Source organism: Erithacus rubecula (genome assembly GCF_903797595.1).
Source record: "Erithacus rubecula genome assembly, chromosome: 5".
NCBI lineage: Eukaryota > Metazoa > Chordata > Aves > Passeriformes > Muscicapidae > Erithacus > Erithacus rubecula.
This window is the reverse complement of record NC_136687.1, coordinates 25,409,603-25,430,999: the sequence shown is the minus strand read 5'-3', so window position 1 is coordinate 25,430,999 and position 21,397 is coordinate 25,409,603. Positions and strand designations below refer to the sequence as shown.

Sequence of the window (21,397 nt, the reverse complement as noted above, 5' to 3'; positions counted from 1 at the left end):
AGGCTTGCTTGGATCAGGGAAAAATGCTTTTATAGAAAAAAGCCAAAGCAGAAAGGTGAAGCAGGTACACATCCACAGTTTGTCAACACTGCATCACTCTTGGTCACAGAAACAGAAGAACTTTGGATTTAGCAGGTTCAGAAGAACACAAGATCTCAACAGATCCCACCATTCTAGGTGTCATTATGCAGTATCAAGTTTCTTGGTCCTGTTCTCTCTTCATTCCCACCTTTAGAAACAGAAAAGTATAATGGGATGTTTGTAGCAACCCCACAAGCAGCAGAGCACATGGCAGCATCTTGCAGGTGATATAAGATGTCATTAAACCACACCTGATGCAAAATGATGGTCAACCTTTCAAACATTTCACTGCCAGGAACTTGTCAAAGTTAAGGTTGCCCATTTTTCACAAAACTGAGACAAAAAAAATAATAAAGTGTTGCATAAGGCCACACAACTTCCGTGATGCTTGGGTAAGCATGCTCAGGAGAGCTGCCTCTATCCTGAGGTGAAGGAGTCACCCATGTACTGGAAGGTAAAAATATCTCTATGATCATAGCTGTCTGGGATAATTATCATGACCTTCAGGAAAAACATCATGGTAGGTAAAGTCAAGATGGTTTACCACATAAAGGTAAAACACATGTCAGATTTCCTTTAGTCACAGTTGCAGGGAAAAGGAGAAAGTCAAGAAAACTTATCCATGGTAGCTGCATGGCTATTTGGAGAACTCAGGAGCAGTTAAAGGAGCACCCTTTAAATTGTGTGGCCACTGTGCCAGATACCTTCCCTCAAGAAAATCATCTTTGCTGTGCTGTGCTTTGCTGTGCTGGTATCTCCCTGTCCTGGAGAACAGCCTTGCAGTAATTCTCAAAGCACTAGCAGGGTTCCAAGGGGGATCTTTGAGACAACCCCTGTTGGTCAAGGAATGCTGTCTTCAGAAAGTGGATGCCACAGGACTTTTTTCAATCAAGAGCTTAGGAAGATCACCAGAGCTATGTGTCAGTGAAGGAAAATAACCATTTTCCTTGGAAAATAAATGGAATGCCATGCATGGTAAACTGTAAGCTTGGGGGCATCTGACGTAGACATGCAACAGCAGAGAATAAATCTGCAGAAAACACTGCACAAAGAAGAGTAATAAAGGATTGAGAAATGTGTCAGAGCAGAAGCACCTTTTTGCCAGTCTGAGCCATTTCTGATCAGTCACAAGGTAGATCAGAAGCCAAAGGCAGAGGAATCATCACTGTTTGCTGGCTAAGGCCTGGGAGCACAGTCTCAAAACACCAAATCCTTTAGGCTGACTGCCTCAGTAAATTAAAAGTCTGGGACCAAACTTTACATGACTCCATACTGATGGATGGCATAGAATTAAAAAGACATTTCTACGTATTTCTTGCTTCTTCACTGTGCAACTGACTCATACAACAGAATCAGGTCATTTAGGTAGCACCTAGAAAGGGAGCTCGAATAAACTTCACCACAAAATTAATGGGGATGTAAAGAAGAACTCATCCAGAATTTTGTGCTGCTGACAAAGGCCATTGCAAGCAAAGCAGAGAATGAGGTTTCTTCCTACTGGACAGGAAAGAAGATTTCTTCTACCAGACTGTACTCTCCCACAGTACTTCAAATTCATTCTGCCCTCCAACATTTATTGCCCTATTATTTTGTGAGTGGAGATGTGTGGGGGGAGGGAGGGGGGAAGGGGAGATGTGGGAAGCCAAAATAATGCCTTAATTGATATTTACCTTTAACATAAACATAGTAAGAGGAGACAATACTCCCTTTGCTCCTGCATGTGTATCTGCCTATGTCTTTGACTGTTGCACTTTTGGTGTACCACTCTTTCTCACTGGAACTCCTTGCTTTTGCTGATGGGTCCGAGTTCTGGAAGTTCCAAGTCACAGGTCCCTCCTCGTTGCATGTCAGCCTTAATTCCTCCCCTTTATTCAAAACCCACAAAGACTCTTCATGGGACAGGGCACCACCTGGGGAAAAAAAACAAAGGCACAAAATAGAATGTCTGTCAATACAACACACCCTTTTTTTCCTGCAGAAAAATTATTATTTTATAGCTGTATATGTGCAACTAATATTTTGGGAATTATTTCTTTAAAATACTAGGCTGCAATGGCACTATGCAATTCTACAGACACCTTTTGGCTTGTAAGACCTTTGGCACACAGAGAAAATAAATAGTGCAGGTGGAAACTGGCCTCTAAAAAACCTTTTGAAACTAAAGTTTCAGATGCAACACTTTCTGTAATGTTTTGGCTTTTGAATGGGAACAGACCCAAGCTATTTAAAAATTAAATTCAAGAACATATGAGTCTGATCCTACATGGCAGCACTTTTAATCATTCTTTGTCATTTACTCAGTATGTTGCCAAGAACTGAAGTTTCCTTGCTCAGTTATCTTTTTATAACTGCTCTCATGTATTCAGATGCTCCAGTCATACTCTTGAATTACAAGTGTCCAGTTAAATGAAGGCATCAGTACATGCTTTCCATACTTGCTTGTTTGTTTACCTGAAGTGCCAATTCAACATTTCTTACATTAACCAAAAAAAAAAAAAAAACAAACAAGCAAACAACAAAACATGCAAAATACTCAAGTTTCTATCCCAATGCTACCAAATTAGTTTCACTCAGGCACCAATCTCCCAGTCCCCAAAGCTTCTCTAATGGACCATTTAGCTTCTTTGTCATGGAACATGCCCTAACACAACGTTTTAAACCTTCTCACAAAATATTTCCTCTGTAAAATTAGCAGCTCCAGTTCACAGCTCCCAACCACTTCCCAACTGTCTACACAGAGAAAGACTCACATTCAGGCTGCCTTGGCTCTACTGCTAGGGCAAGCCAACTGGGGGTTGCTGAGTTAGCATACCCATGATTTGAAAGACTTAGTGAGCCTGCAAAAATGGAGTTCAAAGATTCAGAGAAACTCTCACTGTTTAGGACCTACTTGAACATCAGAAGGACATATGCAAATACTGAGGTGATTTTGCAGTAACAAACCCTTCCTCTTTCAGAGTGGCTCTTCAGTGCTAAGAGTTAGCTTACACTAACTGTACTTTTTCCTCATGTCACAGAGCTGTACAGGACTGTGCAACATCCCTGTAGTAGCAGAGTCATGGCAGAGAAAATACTACTTGCATGCAAAAACACACTCTGCAGCTCCATTCAGAGGCTGAATTTCCCTACCCACACAGATAACAACAGACATTCAGGAAAAACAATTGGATAATGACTTGGGATGAGGTTATACACTCCAGACTTAATTCACTCATCTCACAGCTTTAGTTGTTCTTAAGGTATAGAATGGATTAAAACCAGGTCAGGTAACTGCTCCTCTTCCTGATAAATCCACCACAGAGTAGGAAGCAAAGGATGGTCAGACCACCTGCAGAGACTAATTACTTTGTGGTCTGGGTTTTGGAGGAAGCCCTTGCCCTGTCCCCATCTCCCCCTGATGAAGATTTACCCATGCTTAACCCAACAGACAAGTCCACCAGTGCCTGTTTTTCCAGCACCACCAGAAATTTTTCATGAGTTTCGCTAATCCACTACATAAATTCATGGCTGATTAAAAAGTATCCCACAAAAATAATTGCCAGAAAGATTAGAAAAACATCATTTCATATTTTTATGGAACGTTTATGGCTCTTCCCAACCCCTTCCCCTAGGTCTTGCCCTATCCATTCCAGTCAGCAGTTCAAGTTCTTGTAACACTAGCAAGACTATCTAGCAAGTTATTGGGAAGTTTTTAAAGGTAGTAAACAACACAGCAGAGCCTGACCTGTTCAGGCATACATTATGTAGCAAAGCTGGGAAAAGAAAATGAGGAAACTAGCACAATGTGGTGAAGTATCACTCATTTTGATATTATTTTGCTGTGGTTCCTTTTATGCCATCTATGAATTCTCAGCAAACCAATTTACAAATGTAATAATGCCCTGTGCAAAGGATTCCCAGAGTGTAAAGGGGTTTCTTTTTTTCCTCTTGCCTTCTGAAAATAATGTCTCTTCAAAAATAACTATGACAGTGTAGGGACAACCGGTTGTAAACACAATTACTATTAGATCTGCTTCATATTAAGCACCAAAATATCATCTGTCTTTAAAAAGAGAATTAAGATGGTGTTTAGAAAAATGAGAATGACTTTGTCTCTTGTTTTTGGAGGAATAATTAAGTGACAGAAATCTGAGAGTTTAACTAACAACTTGTAATCTGGTGCACTAATCCCCACAGCATGTGTCCATCTGCTCTCTCCTCATCTTTTCTCAGACTCGTGTCTGAGACTGCTCCCTTTGAATGGCATCCCAGTGATGAGGCTCTTTCCAGGCCCCCTGCTGCTCCAGCAACATCAACCATGTAATCACAGCCACGACACCAAGACTCACCATCCAGGAATCAGTTGTGTTGGCACTGTATATGCTGGAGATAGCAAGGGATCTCCAAGTGCCAAACCCCATGGAATACAGTGTCTGCTGTCTCCTCTCAGAGCTCTAGGTTCAGCCCAGGCAGGATCATGGCTTTACCAGTCACTAGCAGGACTGTAAACTGTCTGAGCAATGGGATGGAGGAACCCATTGTTGTGTCCCCACTGAAGTTTTCCAGGTGTGGATTACCTACCCCAAACTTGGGCATGCCTCCAGCCTTTCTCCACCTCCTCACACATTTGAGAAGGAGGTGGAGTACTACTTCAATATTCAGCTGAGTGTCCCCATCTCAGCAAGGCCCACCTGACCACAGGAACAGCTCAGGACAAGGAGAAGAGTCCTGTGGTCTCCAGTGGGGCAGATGATCCCACTGTTGATCACAAATTGTGCATCCCACTGTGACAAATTCAACATTCCCCACGCACTGCATAGCCAGAGTACCACACTTGGATTCTGGATGAACCTCCAGAGTTGTCCTCAAGAGCAACTAGAGGGTGTAGTTATTATATGCTAACAAAAATACACTGATAATGGCAAATACACCACATTAAAAAAAAAAAAAATAAAATAAACAAATAAGCTCAGAGTTGAACAGTCCAAGTTGTATTTTGGATGTACTAAAGTCCTACAGCTTAAGAGCTTCACTTCCACAACCCTGATTTCTCCATGTAATATAACAAACTTGAGTTAAAAACTACAATGCTGGGATGACTTGAGAACAAGGCTGTGTAACCAAAAAGAAGAATATATGAATGTATTTAAATGAAGGGAGAGGGAGGAAAGAGGAGGAGTACAGCAGTTGTGAATTCCACATGCAGAAGGAACATCTGGAAAACAAAGCTGGAGGAATTAGAAAATCAAACAGCTGCAGATAATACTGATAGGAAATGCAGGTCAAATTGCAGGGATATGATTAAGGACAGCAGAATGTTCCTGCAACAATTAAGGGATGTGCAAACAACAAAAGCTCTGGCTAAGGAGTGACCCATCAAAAAAAAATACAGTTAATGCTGGAGCTTTTCAGCCTCAGCACAACACGGCTGTAGCATGGAAGAGCACATCAGGTGCAAGTCCACATCAAGCTTGCAAGCAAATAGAAAACAAAGAAAACAAAGCATGTGGGGCTGCCATGGGATAAGATGAAGAGTCAAACACTGTGGATTTTATTCCCAGCTCTGCCACAGATTTCCTGCACACCCTTAGGCCAACAGGTTAGTCTCCCTCTGGCTGCTTCCTCTTTCAACTCTTAATCTAAACATTAAAAGGAACAAGAAGTTTGTGGCAGCTCTATAACACAACAGATTGCTTCCAAAGAAAAATAAAAACAAAAAAAACCCTGTGCCTTATCCCACGCCCTTCCACTTTCAAGTGTCAAACATCTACCAGGACAGAGTGTGGCTTCACAGCACAGTCACAACCTGCTCACACCCAGGACCAGCCTCTGCCAGGACTGGCAGTGCCCTGCCAACAGGTTCACTGCTGCTCAGCAGGGGCAGATCCCTCAACCTGCCTCCCCAAGGGCTGGGACACATTGAAAGGGCACAGCAGGCTCTTCTGAGCTTCTGCCTTTTCCCCCTGCAGTTGTCCATAACCTTCATAGTCTGCACTTAGCTGTACAAGCACTGCACAACGAAAACAGCGACCTGACCATGACCTGATCCTGACCATGATTTCTAAAGCAGTTAATGTTTTTCTATCATTAATGCACAGAGGAGCTAAACTTCAAGTGACAGAATGTCCACAACTTTTGAGTAAGATTGTGGGGATTGGATACAATTGGAGAGATTATTTTTTTCCAGTGCCTGTGCATTCTGGGCACAGGCTTCATTTCAAGGGCTATCACACAGACCTCACTCACCGTGGTTTTTCATCTACAACAACATAAGAGAACAGAAACAAGAGATATGCTTTATCAGTTAAAGCAGTGGCACTGCTGTAGATGCCATGGTCCAGGGATATCAGCAAGACATGGCTTGCAGGGAAGTAATATCCTCTTTCAGCAAACCCAGCGCTGCTGGAAACAAGGAACATGTTTTCAGACACTTAAGTCCCCTGCAGGTCTGAAAGAGCAGAAGCAAAACCATTTCTTTTACACAAGCGCAGAGGTCCTAGCCAGAAGACTGCTCAATCCTCTCTAGGGTATTTACACACAGGTCTAATTGAGGAATATCACCTTTCCAACTCTGTCTCTTATTTTTAAAGCCACTATGACAGTTGACATATGCTATGATGGACAAGAATGCAAGATCCTTTCAATTACATTTTCTTCGTCCTGCCATTTCATGCCCCAAGGAAGAATATAAAGTGTCAAACTTGCATGTTAATTGCACTGAAACAACTTGAATTTACTCTGATGCATAAAATCTCCCAGATTTTTAAAAGGAGAGATGCTATCATATGCTTACTTGTTTTGTTCCACTTCACTAAACAGACACTCCTCCCTTATGCTAGATGAAAAGTTTAGCAATGGCAAATGTCAGTTTAAATTATTTGATCTGAAAGCTACATGAGATCCTGTTTCAGCCAGGCTGTGTGGGAGAAGGTGGCTACAGAAGAAACCATCCACACCAACACTCACACTAGTGTCTTCCTCAAGACATAGACCAAAAAATACCATGACATGATTGCATGATTGTCCCTGCAAGTGTCATGGACTCTCAGCATATTTGAATGACACAAATCCTTGCTGGCCCCTATCCTCTGTCCCAGTATCTTTTCAGAGACTGAAAAATTATCTGTCACTGGTCACAAACTTAAGTCAGGGCAGATTAGCTTCCCTGCAGTTTGTTCCTAACCCATCTCCTGGGGTTGGTGTTATCTGCTGACCAACAGACTCCTCAATGCCAAAGAGAGAGAAAACAAAGAGCTCACGAGCTTGTGCTCGCTCTGGAGTTTTGGATTCTTGGAATCTATATGTTACTAAGCAGACGACCAGTGCAGAGGATTAATGAGGGCTTTGACTATTACCCAGCTGCATGAGGGCAACCCCTGTCTTCGCAGCCAAAAAAGGGGCAGAGGAAGGGCACTGTGGAGCAGAGGGCAGGAGCTCACCAGCACACACTCAAAGGCACAGCCAAGCTGACTCCATCTGCCAACAGCATCAAGGAGAAACGAAGATCTCCCACACAAAGAGCAAGTGTGGAACCAGCCAGCTGATTCCCCCTCATGGCAAACCCAAGAGAGGAAGTGGCAGGAGATTGGAACAAAGGTTGTCTTTATCATCTGTGGAGGCATGGGGAACTACAGAGGCTGTGAGGCACCCCCTTTGCAGCGAGGCCCCTGGTAACCTTTCAGCTCCACAGTCTGGGGCTGCACCTACATGGGCCAGCCTGGCAGGGCACTTCACAGAACAAGTAAGAGGCACTTGGTGCTTACCCCTGCATAGAAAAGAGCTCAGGAGACTGAGGGGGCACCCAGCTACACCTGGAGAGAGGTTGTGCACCCCTGAGAACAAGATGTGATGAATCAGGAAGAGCCAGTATCAGAGACAGGTAGCACGAAGACAAATCCAGCCAGCTCTGTACATCCCACTGTCCAAGAGAAACATTCACAGAATCTTCAGGCAGGATAACCATGAGCACCTGGACAGTCCCTGCCTTGTGGCTGGAAGCCAGCAGATCCTCCTGCAGTGGTCTGGTCACAGCAATCAGTGATGCAGCTAACAGCACTTTGCTTCAGCACCCCAGAGCAGGCTGAGCAGAGCAGATTCCTCACATCACCTGCACATGCATGTGAGAGCTGCCCTGTACACACAAGTGCAACACTGCCTCAAGGCCAGGGGCTGGGGGCAGCAATGCACCTTCCAGAGACAGAGACACCCCTTCCCCTGCCCCACTGGCTTTACTTTCCTTGCTGGGGTGATGAAAATCCAGCCCTGCACACAGGCTGCTGTTCCTGCCTGCTGAGCAGCTTGCCCCTCCTGACAGGCATCCCTCACTCTGCAAATAGAGCCATTTGTCAAAGGCAGACATGCAGCTGAATAGAATTCTAGTTTAGCACACATACTAATTGGCTACAGCAGGATCAAACACCATGTTTTCTCCCAAGACTGAGTATGGTACTTCCCTGAATCCTCCTTTTTTGAAAAGTCACAGCTTTGGGGCTTTGTCCTGTTGTTTCAGGGTTTGTTTTTCAGAAGGAGTACCATGTGCACTACAGTAGCCCAGTCACTTATCCTGAAGCACGATGTGTGACAGCCTACACAAGGTGATCCATTCATTTCCTTATATTACATTGATGCACCATGGTCTCTTACACCTAGATTTCCTATACTTCCCACCATGGAAGGAACCTACAGGCAATGTATTAATGAATAAAACCAAACCCAATGCATGACTGACCTGCCAGGTTGTTGGTTTGGTTTGGTTGTTTTTTTTTAAAGAACGACCTGTGCTTACAACTACTTGGTAATTCTTACTCAAATAGAACTACAGAGTACAGTTAAATATGTATGTATGTACACAGACAAGTAGATTTCCAAAAGAAAAAAAAAAAATAGCGCAACTGTATGCCATAGCACTTGTCAGTATTGAGATTATTTAGACTGATTTATTGCCTCCTTCCCTCTAATTTCCAAAATTACTTATTAACCAGCTGTCCCCATAGTTAGTTTTGTCAGCTGTAAGACACATAAATAAACAAATTATGAAGTAAGTATGGAGAACGATTCGAAGGAATGAAAAAGCACACTAATGCATAGTGTATTCATATTCAGCTGTCATGTGCCCCATCCATTCCTTTAATGGCTCTTTCTTCTCACTTCTCTTTGCTGACATTTACATTAAAAGGTGCAGTGTCTTTCAACTTCCATTCTGAACCAGTGTTCCTTGTAATGAGCAACACAGGCTTGAAAGCATGTTTTCTGAAATGCAATGAAAAGGTAATTTTAATGAAGAGAAATGAGAAAACTGGAGAACAGTAAATCGTTTTGCAATCTGAATTAATGCCTATTTGGAAAAGGCTCAGCTGAGGAAGGAGATGTAAGACTTTTGGCAATGCGAATTCTAATTATTTCAAGTCTTGGCAGTAATTTTATCAAATAGTAGCAATTTCATTAAAAGGTGCACTGGTAATCATCTACATAAGGCCTCCAGAGGGGAAAATATACCAATAATTGCATAATTATGTTATCACTGCTCGTATGATGGACCACATTAAATACCACAAAGAGGAACACTGCTTTTTACTTTCTCTAGATATTTAGTTCAGTACATTTTCCTAGAAGATTATAGCAATAAACAAGACTTTCAGATTAACATGTTCACCAAATTTTGCAGAAAAGACACAGCTATCTTTTATGTCCATAATACTTTGTGTTCTCTTTTCCTTCACAGAAAGAACTGACAGATTAATGAGAAAAATTCTGGGTTTAGTAATAAGATAGAGTATTTATATAGCTGTGTTACAAAAATTCAAGTCATTGCATCATGTCATGCAGGCACATGGCACAGGATCCATTTAAGAGGCAGGTTTAAGAATATTTCCACATTTGTTCATATAAATTAAGTGTATCTATTCAGAGATTTTTGATAAGCCTGGAAGAAGTTAGATTTCCTAACATTTCAACTTTTCTATTAAGATGTTGGCAAAAAATTCTTGCACAAGCATTGTTTTACACACAATACCAAATCTAGTAAGTTGTTTTTTAGTGAGGTAGCTAGTGTATTAGGTAAGTATACTTGCATATGCCTTCTCAAACTATGACTAGGACAGTTTCTGGGGGAGTCACTGGTACATTTTTCAGAACATACTCAGGTGAAAAATGTCACCTCAGACAATCACACCAGCATCTGTCACTGATGTTGTCTTAGATAGAAGGGCTTTGAATACAGACACTTGAATTTATTTCTGACAATTCAGCTTCATTTCCTCAGTCTTCTGCCAATGAGATAAATAACGGCTGTTGAACTTCATCTTTGCTTGTAGCTTTGGCTTTTAAATTGTGCTTTATTTTCTAGTTTACTTATAAGCCTTATCAAAAATTCCACATATATAGTAGCTGTTTACTGAAAAGTAGTCCTCCCTCCTGCTCCAGGACAGAGACACAGAGGACTACTTAATGTGAGTGCCTGCTTAAACAGGGAATCCCATTTCAACATCTCTTCTGAATATATTTAGCTTATAGCAGGAGACCAGAAACACAAGGCTTACTTCTGCTCCTTCCATTTGACCTCTTTTATTGTGCTACATACCTCAAATCCTAGGTATGATAACATTAACACTACTGCAAACTCAGCAATTTTATGTATAATACCTGGAAGTCAGACTACGCTACGGAATAGGAAACTTTTTAACAGCTTGTGTTAAAATGAACAGTACTGGGAGGAAGCTTTTATTTTGTGGAAGATAACATGATTTCTTTTCAAAGTACAAAAGTTATGCTCATCCAGGCATCCAGAAAGCACTTCCATGACATAGACAATAGCAAACAAGCATCAGAAGTACAGAAGAGAATCAGCCAGCTACTGAGCAGCACAAAATGAATGCCTCAGGATCAGGTCCTAGCAAAGAATTGTACATAAGGCATATAAACAGGACCATTTCAGGTTAAAATACCCGATTTAAGCTGTAGATTTAATTCAACATTACGTGAAAAGTAAAATCACAGCATTTTTATAATGCACATTTTCCTTTTAAAGGGCAAAAATACTCAACAGTGATTTAGAAAATACAATGTAAATTTAAACTTACAGCTCTTCTAATCATTAAAAAAATAAAAGCAAAAATTTATTCAAGCTGTGCATTTGCTGTCAACATTTTGAAGATAACTACTAGATTCATCAAAGTCAGTCCCTGAGTACCTTTAGGCATGTTGTGCTGCAGCAATAAACCAGCCTTTGGCATCTGGAGTTTTCTAGCAGGTGCAGAGAAAATATTTTCTTTATTTCAGCTCATTCAGTACAACTCAATTAAGCAACTAGTCCATTCAAAGAAGAGCTACTGATCTGGAGCTGAAAAAAACCATGAATGTTTCTTTCCACTGCTATTCCAAGAATAAGGAGAAAATGACATGGACTAATGCTAAAATTTTTGCAGCATAGTGATTAGGAGCCACCAGTTTTGACTACAGATAGGCCTTTCAGGCATTAATTCTTTATTTCAAAACATTTCTCAATGAGTTTTTTCTTCTGAACTGGCTGGCTTCTATGTAGTGCTATTTTTTATCTAACGGAATAACATTTATGAATTCTTGTTTCCTTCATTGTAATCGATGTAAATCATCAGTAAAAATCAATTATCTAATACAAGAAATGTCAACATTTTCTATTTTCATACTAAAACATACACATGAAGAATCAGGATCAGTGTATATATAACAAGGTACATAATTGCTTAAATACAGGCACAGTGATTAATCAAAAAAAGTATAACATTAACTGCAAAGGCTATATTTAATTAAAACTCTATCTCAATGGTAATAAAAGAGGTTAAACCTTTCTTTGCAAAATGATTAAGTACAAATGCAAAACAGTTAAAATGAGGCTTACTGTTGGCTGATTTAAATCGTGATTAAAATCAGATTTACAATGCTTTGAATCAAATTGAAGCACACAGTACAGGGGGAGGTAACCATTTTATTGAACCTGCATTTCTCATCTGCAGTCAGATGTCAGTTTTACACATCATATCTGGAGGAAATGCAAACAATTCTGAGAGGGCTGAGAAAAGCAGGAGGAGAAGGAGTTACAAAAGACACTCCAAAAGAAAGTGTTGGAAAAGGTTTATCATAGAAAAGAGAAGTTGAAGGTTCTATTGTCAACGTGTAAAATATTATTATAGAAAGGATGGTGATGTTGTAGTATAGTGATTCATTATACCCAAAAGACCAGGAGAATAAAAGGATGGAATTAAGCAACCAGCAAGGGAGATTAGGTATCAGAAGAAGCTTTTGACGTTTAATAACTATTTACAGGAAAAAAAAAAAACAGGTGGTAAGACTCTGCAGAACAAATCTGCCTCAGAGCAGGTTAGAACAAAAGTCTGTGTAAGGAGATCTGCTCCATCTGACCACAAGGAAGAGCTGGGGACAGACCAGATCTCTGCAGGTCTCCTTCAGCCTTAGAGTTCTATAGGAGCTTCCTAAAACTTGCTGTTTGTCTTATAAACCCAGCTGCAGGAAAAAGATGTATACATGAAAAAGTCAGATTTCATTCAGCAAAGAATGAAGTTTGCAGTGCTGAGGCCTGCACACAAAGCCTTCAAGATGTGACATCCAGTGCAGCCATTAACTCCTGAACAAAAAACAGATTAAGTGAGAGAGCCAAGTGCAAGCTTTAAATCTCACGATACCTGTCAGCAGGAATCTAGTTAGTTCTGAATGGCCTAGGTGTGTGAACACCCAAAACATTTCTATTACACAGCTCACTGGGATTTTCCACCCCTTCAAAGCATGCAGGCTCTGAATGACAGGTTATAACCAACTAGCTTGATTTCTCTTTCCTGTGTGGCTTTTGCACAATGCCTTTCTGTAAAACAAATCCACTCCAGCCTTCTCTTCTCCAGACTGAATAATCCCAGCTCTCCCAGCCTGTCTTCACAGGAGACTTGCTCCAGCCCTCTGGTCCCTCTTGACTGCCAGCTTAACACAACAACTGGCAGATAAAGATAGGAGATGTAGTACTAACCTGGCATTTACCAAGCCTACAAAGAACCTGTAAGAGATGCAGCTCTCTGATTTTCACATTTGCCTGCCACAGTTTTCATCTCTTCTTAACATAAATCAGCTCATGCATCCTCTTTATCACTTAGATTTACAACTGCCAGTGCCTAGCTGACCAGAGAATTCTCCATATCAGATATTTGACTGTGTTGTGATGAGAGATTCAACTGCCAAGATGACATTTAAAATTACAGACATTTAGTGCAGTCAGCCCCCCCAGTGACAAAAAACCCTGTAGCTCCTAATGTTACCCAGTGATGCCTCATTTTAGCTCAATTTCCAGAAATGATCCCTATGGAGCAGCCCAGAAGCTGCATAGCATGGCAGCAACATTAGAAACTTTTCTGCTATTTAAATGCCTCTTTGCTGTTAAAGTCAAGAGCCTTACATGCTGTAATAAAAAAAATAAATAAATTGCAACATGAAAAATATCATTAAAAATCCATTAAATCTCAAAACCTGTGTTTTCAGAATAAATCAATATAATCCCCAAGAGGAAATCCACTGAGAGAATAACATTTACTGAGCTTTCTAATTGGTACCCCCTAGAAAATAGGAGTCACATTCTCCCCTCAAACACAGATGTTTACACTCTCCTTATGCTTTTATCACTAACGGCAGCAATCTTGGCCAGTGGACAAACAACGCACTTCAGTTGTCATCAGGCCTGGCAGCCAGCCAAGGAGACTGCTCACATGCGTAAAATTACGTTCATTTATGAGTGTTTGCAGGATTCATTGTCAAACAGGGTCTTACTGGGGAAAAAAACAAAACTTCTGGTTTCCTAAAAATCACTGAAAAAGCCAAACACAGTACTATAGAACATGGTAATATAGAAGAATATTAGTAATTTTAAAATTGATTTTATGTTAAGGTATCCTAATTTCTGTGTGCATTCTCTTCAGATTTTCACAAATAAATGACCAAAAGGTGTAACACACTTGCCTTTGACGCAGCAGCATCAGCTCCTCTCTCCTGCCTAAAGTTACAAGGAACTCTGTTACAGCTGAGAAGCCCCAACTAGGGAAGCTGAGCTTCTAAGGGACAGAAACATCTGCAAATTGTTTCTTGTGCACGGGAACCATCAGAAAGGCATTCAAAAATTTTAAAAAGGTAAATTTTTGTACTTAAAGTGAGAGGGTACTTACAGTAAATGCAATGCATTAGGATATCAGACCTCATTTCCTCCAGCCATTCTCTGAACAGCTGAAAGAGACTTAAGGAAATGAGTCAAAATCCTGGAAGATGTTTGTACTAGATGAAAAAGAAAACAACATCTGTAAAATTATGTGTCACATCCATAGAGCAAGACAATGTGCAACACTTGATCTCTGCAATGGCATTCATCTTGGTGGACAGAAAAAAAAGCTGAAAAGTGGCTTAACCTTGAGCAATTACTGCCTCTCTTCTACAAGACTGATATGAGATTATATCAGTCATTGTGTATTGTAGATAAACATATATGTTGTTGAAACTCTTTGATGCTGTGTGGCTCTTGTTTTATCCAGAATTTGTTGCTCCTTACCTTCAGATTCCATCAGTCTGTTTACTGTTCAGACAAGAAAGCAGTTTTCCTTCAAACTACAAATGCCTATTATTTGGTATTTAGTTTTGCAGCTCCACATATGCCTTAAAAATCGTTCCAATAGCTTGCAGTAACAACAAATTGTAGTTCAGACAGAAATCCAAATACTATAGAGATATCATCAGTCTCTCAGAAGAGACTAGAGAGTGAAAAGGACAAGCTTCACTAGGAGAACCTCCTACTGACTGGAATATGACTCAGATGTGTCTCCCAAGACCTGTCCCAGCACATGTTTACATGTGCTAAAGACATATCCCTTCCAATTCCACCTGGTGCATCCTGGTGCAGCATGTCCCTTCTGGAGGTGACTCAGGATCCTTTGCTTAATTCAGGCACCTGCAAAGAAGCATTACTGTTTGGACAATCACTGGGAGAGCTGAAGAGAGATGGAAAACCCACAGAAGAGCCAATACAACCCAACAGCACTACAGCTGCAGTCATCTGTTGACAAGAGGCTCTCTCTGGCAAAATAAGCACATGGAAATGCCTTCAGTCTCTATGAATGGCATTTAAACAGGATGTAAATGGGAGTCTCACTTCTTGCCAAATTTGTCACATTCTTTATTACAAAGCCCGAACAAAAATCATTTACGCACTTGCAGGGAGAGGGTTCCCAGTGGCAGTGCGAGGAAAAAGAGCTGAATATTGAGCAATCTTTGACATTTCCATTCTGCTTCTGGCAGTGGCCTTAGGGCACATTTCTGCACAGGAGACTCTGCACTGCCACAGGGGAGGGAGGAAAAGGAGAAGGAGAGAGCAGAGATGGAAATGGGAGTAGGGAGGGCAGGATACTCAGATGGCTCGAGGGGGGTCAAGGCAGTGACTGAATGACAGCAATCAGAATCCTCATCAAATTCAATCTTCCTCCTTCAAGCTTCCTCCCTCATGGCTGACAGGTAGCAGGGGAGCATCATGAAAACAGACATTCTTCCCTCTAGGCACAGGGATAGTCTCCCATTACTCTGCAGCTGATTCGGAGGAAAAAAAGAGTTTGCATTGATGGATGGATGCTGAAAGGAACCATGTCCAGTATTCCATGACCACAGGATGGAAATGCAAGAGACTCTGGCAGAGTACTGGCTGATAGGGGACAAAGCAAGCCTTGAGGGAAGAGAGGAGCAGCAGAGAGAAAAGGTTGTTCCAGAATATTGCTACAAATTGAGGACAAGGCAAGTCCCAAATGGGAGGAAGTATGGAAGCACGTTAGTTTGCAAGAAAAACAAGTAGTAGGACGGGACTACAGACAGAAAAGATGAATGGTTTACCCTTTGAGAAGCTACATTAAGCTGTTTTCTACATCCTCCTTCCCTGGATGCAACCAAAGGAAGACGCTCTTGACAACAGCCAAAAAAAGATACGTATTATAAATCTGTATACTGATAAACAGGATAGGTCTCAACAGGGACTGTGGGAGATCATCCCAGCCAAGTGTCTACATAGAGGCAAAACCAAAAGTAGCTCAGTGCAAAACTTGCTCCGGAGCAATCCAGAGCAGCACGTCAGCTCTGTCCTTGGGATGTTCCTGTGCCGCTGCCAGGACTCAAACCATCACACTGATACCTCCCCCAGCAGCACAAAACTAGCCCAGAATACTCCTACATCTGTGTCATACACAGATGATGCACATGCATACCCAAGGACAGCTGTCTTTTGCAGCAGCAAGTTATTTCTTACAACATGGTGTGGTTTTTGTTTACACAAATTTTTGTCTGATGTGCCCCTGAAGTCTCCCACAAGTAAGTATAAAAGCCTAGACGGAGAAGAAGGATCATGAGAAAGGCTGCCTCCTTGCTTCTCCAGTCCTCTGGAAACTGCACCTCCGTCTTCCAGGACATGCTGCCAGTGTGACCTGAGTCCCAAGCTTTCCTTAAGGACAACTATAACTAACTATATGATGAAGGATAGCCTAAAAGTGCAGGCAAGAAATATGCGAAGTAAAGAAAGTTGGCAGCTATTAGTCATGTCAACATTTTAAAAATTTCTTTCTAGGAACAACTCATTGGTAGGATACTTTCCCAGTCTTGTGGCCACAGCATTTTGCAGCCTTATGAGTACTTCTAAATAGGAAAGCACAAATTGCTGGAAACACACTTACTCAGATTACCAACTAACAAAGGCATCAAATACAAGAAGTTCCCTAAACAAAACCATAAACGCATCCTAAAGTGAAGCGTTTTACAACGAAGAAGTGTAAATTGTCGCTATTGTTGGTTCCTGGTGTTTTTAGGGGCGTTTGCTCCCATGGGCAGATGCTGGTAGAGCCCTCCCGGTCTGTGTCGCTCAGGGTGCTCTGCCAGGCTCCTCTCTGGAGGTGGCAGCAGACGGTAAACACCTATCGCTGTGCATCGCTTCCCTGGATCCTCGGCTCCTTAGATAAGCAGCCAAAGAACCTTTCACGTTATCTCCTTTCAGACTTCAGTGCCCAGGGCAAAATTCCTGCCCAGGTTAGCAGCGACCTCCTTCCAGCATCTTCCCCTGGACACCGCCAAACGCCTCCTAAGCACACACCACGCAAGGAGATGCACGGTGGCTCTGAAAGCCATGGGTGAAGTTGCCCAGCTCCGCAGCCAGATGCGGTATTTAAAACCATTAGACCTCCACGCGCTCCAGGGCTGCCAGGTCTAGCAAGTAAACCCCCTTTTTAGAAAGGAGTGGAAGGAAACCTACAACACACCAAAGTTTCAGCACAGCTGACCCCCCGAAGGCCTGAAAGGTACCCACCGCCCTCCTCTTCACCGCGAAGGTGCGGGGCAGACCAGCGCTGCTGCCCTGTCCCGCGGCGAGCCCCGCACCCGGAGCACCGGCCCGGCGGGGGCACCGAGCCCCCCGAGCCCCCCTGCTCCCCGCTGCACAGCGCTGCACACCTGCCGCCGGCCGCTCGCTCCTGCCCATTGTTCAACGAGCACTGAACCGCGGGGACATTTTGTACCGATCCCCGGACAGTTTATTGTCAAAACAGCCCAGCCGGGGAGGTGGAAGCGGGTGGCGGGATTCCCTGCCGGCCCCTCTCCCAGCCTCGGAGAGCCGTGCACGGCAAACAAAGGACTTTATTTCCCCGGCGGGGCGTCCCGCAAGGGCAGCGCGGGGCGATGCCGGGCACAGCGCGGGCGATGCCGCCCGACCCCCGTGCAAAGAGCCGCCAGCGCCGAAGTTTTCCCCGCCGCCGCCCGCGCCCACCCCGGCCCCGCGGGGCTCCGCGCCCGCCCGCGGCTCCCACCTGCGGGGAAGAGGCTCAGCAGCAGGAGCGCGGTGTGCGCCAGGTCCCGGGCGGGGATGGCGCCCTCCATCCCGGCGCAGCTGCCGCTCGCTGAGCAGCGCCCGGCGCGGAGATGCCCGAGCCCCGCGGGAGGGAGCGGAGTAGAGCCGGCCCCGCCCCGCGCCCCCGCCCCGCCGCGGGGATGGGCGCAGGTGAGCAGCTCCCCCGCCCCCCGGGAGGGCAGCGCCCCGCGGGGCCTCCGCCGGGTTCCTAAAGCCGCTAAACAGAAAAAACACCGAGATCCGTGGCTGAATGTGCCGTAGGGGGGGGAGAGCTCGCCCTCCTCACGGGCACCCCAGGGATCGGGGCTGCGTGAGCCAGAGCGCAACGCGGAGCGGAGAAAGGTGGGGAGGGAGCGGCAGGGCTGGGCACGGGAGCTGGAATCGGACAGAGCATCCCTTAAAGGGCAGCTACAAAGACATTTGCCTAGCTTTGAAATCCTCGCTGATCGCTCCTGGAGATGTCACAGCAGATTCTGGAGGGCGCCGAGGGTATCGCCTCCGCCCTGGCTCGCCCTGCTGAGATCGACTGAGCCCGCTGTGGGCCACCACCTATTAAGGGGCAGAGCACCTCGAGTGAGACTTAGAAGTGTGTGCTGTGGCACAAAGCGAAGACTTGAAAGAAGTGGTTGGTTTTGTATGGAAAAGAGAAAACCGACAGGGAGCTTAAACATGGAAAGGGTCCTTAAGAAAGAGAGTGTGAGCGATTGTTTTTCATGACCCTCAAGAGCAAGATAAAAAGTTGTCCATTTAGTTCTCAAAGGGGAAAAAATCGCATAAATGTAAGGAAGGCAACTGCAAGAGCAAGGAGGATTTAAACTACAAATACATTGAAAGAAGGGGTTGTGGAATCCCACAGAGGGAGTTTTTTAAGCACCGATGAGACCACTGATGAGGATCTGGGAGCACTCACTTCTGTGTCTGCAGAACTGGAGTGGGGCTGCTCTGCTGGCAGAAATAACACAAAGCACACAAATGTCTAGCGTTAACACTGCTTGGGCAGTCAGTGTTACACACTGCTGAAAATACACAGGTGACCCAGGCAAAGGAATCATGCATGCACTCACCAGCCCTGCTCTCCGCCCTAGGTATCCACAGGCAGCACCTGAGCAGGCAGATGAGCAAAGGACACACAGACTGTGAGCACACCCATAACAACACTTCTGGATGTACAGAAAGATGTAGAGGACATACGGCAAAACCTTCATCCCTAGAAAAGCATAAATGTAGACTTCTTGAAATGTGTCAGTAGAGATCAGAAAAATTACTGAAGGTAAAATATTCCCTTTTTTTCCTGCATTTTCCTTTCTTTTTCACTCCTGTCAGATTTTTTCCCCAAGGTTAATAGCGCTGTCCCACATGGTCCAGCATGAGATGAAAGTCTTGTCTTATATGTTTAAAATGGCTCTCTCCATTTCTTTACTCTTTCATCTCTGACAGCCAGTATCTTTTGATAGGTGAATCCTTCCTCTGCTGCAAAATGGAACACTTTTTTGTTAGCACACCAACAATTTCAAAATCAAATAACATTTTAAAATCATATTTCTTACTATGTGCTAGTGTCATCAAATTAATCCTTGGAAGGAAAAAAAATAACTGAAATACTTAATTTATTAGTGTCCCATTATTCAGATGTCTCTGGATTTTTTTTTTTTCTGTAGGAGAAAAAAAGTGAGCTGGAATTTTTTTTATGTATACACTTGGAGCATTTAATTTCTTAAAGATGGAAAGGCAGGGCAAAGTATACTCTAAGAAGTTTTCACTAAAGCATTATCAAGGAGCATGTGATGTTGTTATTGTGGCAGGTTTTTCCCTGTTCTCCTTGATTAGTGCTCTTTCAGTTAGTGGCCTGCCTTTAGGTCCTGCACATCCCTGATCACATGCAGCCCAGCTCCGCGTGGCTCTGCATCATATGCCTCACTTTCACCAGCATTAGCTCAATGTTAGGTCTCAAAATCAAAGTGGCAATGGTATTCTCCACGTGCTTTGACTGACTATAAATAGCAACAGTAAGTGGGAAACAAAGGTGAATTGCTTTTAACCTTTCCCCTTCATTTATTTTTAATAATTATAATGATAAACAAGTTGCCCTTTCCAGTGTATTGCTTTAAGTTCTCTTGTCTATATCCTGTTTGCATTATAGAAGCAAAAGGAAGTTTCTTAAGCAGTGAAGGTCTCTCTTAGGTCTTTCACCTACCTTTGTCTAAGATGTGTGAGCATAAACCAGAAAGGTTCTTGTTTGGGTTTGCAGCCAGCCTCACGTGTTCCTCTCTTCAGTTGTCGCCGCAGTGCTGTGGCAGTATTTTAGGACAGGTAATGCCATCTCTCCTCATCATCTGCTGGAGACAACTTGCAGTAGGTTGACATTTGGGGGAGTGTGGAATGAAGAGAGAGACGAGAGATCTACAGACTTTGAATACGATACAGATTTGGAGATAAGAATGTTAAGCTTGGAAAAATACGTGAAATTATATTTGAAAAAGTCATTTCAGCTCAAAAGCCTGAAAGTGATTTAAAATTAGTGGACAAGCTCCTTTGAAAATATTGCTTTTAGACATGCATAGAACTGCTTGCTGAAGTAAACATTGAATGGATCAATAATATTGGTAAGATTAAGCTAATGTCATCAAAAAACTGGTGCTCTAATGAAGGACTTGTCTTTTTTGTCTCTGAATGGAAATGCATTTGGAAATTAGTGAGTTTGACGGTTTCAAACAATTTATTTGTCAGAGCTATGAAAACCTTTTTTACAGCATAAATAATCTTAGAATCTATTTTATCTGTGACAAAATGTATCTGTTGAGAAGAGAGGAAAATACTTTTCTGATACAGCCAATCAATGCTGGCTAGAATCCTTCCTGATAACCCACGATAACAACTTCTTCTATAAGGTTGTACTTTTCCTTTTCTAAGTTGCAGATTGGCAGACTTTAGGCTGGAGCATGGCTTTTTCATATAAACTGGCAGCCCCAGCAAGCCAGACAGCTCCAGAATTAACTCCTCTGTGATTCCTGAAGCCTTTGAGAAATTATGAGAGTTTGAAACACATATTGATTTACCAATGTTGCTGTAAAAGCTGTCTAATCACAAGCAGTTTGTTTGTTAAGCTTTTTAAAAGTAAAAAGTAGTTAAATTTCTGCCTTTTACATTCATATAAAACAGCATTTCTGAAGAGTGGCTGTTAGAAATGTCATATGACCACTGTGCAAAAATGTATACTCAACACTCTGCTGTATCTTGATCCTAATCGACAAAACTGTAGCTGTAAATTTTCTCAGACTCTTCTTTTATTAATTTAAAAAAAAAAAAAAAAAAAAAAAAAGGAAAAAGGGTGGGGAGAAAGGAGTGTGAAGTCTGCTGGTCTAAACTGTTGGTACAGGAAGGTATAATCCAGCTAGACCCGTTTTCTAGAAACCTTGAGATTTTGGGATATCTCATTGCATTTTTTTT

General features: G+C 42.8%; 2 protein-coding genes across 2 annotated transcripts in view; one reads left to right on the top strand and one right to left on the bottom strand.

Moving 5' to 3' along the window:
- The window catches only part of KDR (kinase insert domain receptor), a 145,604-nt gene extending 127,764 nt beyond the window's left edge, over nucleotides 1-17,840 (top strand). The window contains 1 exon segment of the mRNA XM_079306120.1: nucleotides 17,830-17,840. The gene's annotated coding sequence lies outside the window, so the exon portion shown is untranslated.
- KIT (KIT proto-oncogene, receptor tyrosine kinase) overlaps nucleotides 1-18,063 on the bottom strand; it is a 59,264-nt gene extending 41,201 nt beyond the window's left edge. The window contains exons 1-2 of the mRNA XM_079306162.1: nucleotides 17,910-18,063; nucleotides 1,752-1,991 (exon numbers count right to left, since the gene is read on the bottom strand). Coding sequence (XP_079162288.1) covers nucleotides 1,752-1,991; nucleotides 17,910-17,979 — 310 coding nt within the window. The 5' untranslated portion in view covers nucleotides 17,980-18,063. The remainder of the gene's footprint in view (nucleotides 1-1,751; nucleotides 1,992-17,909) is intronic.
- Nucleotides 18,064-21,397: the final 3,334 nt, after the last annotated feature.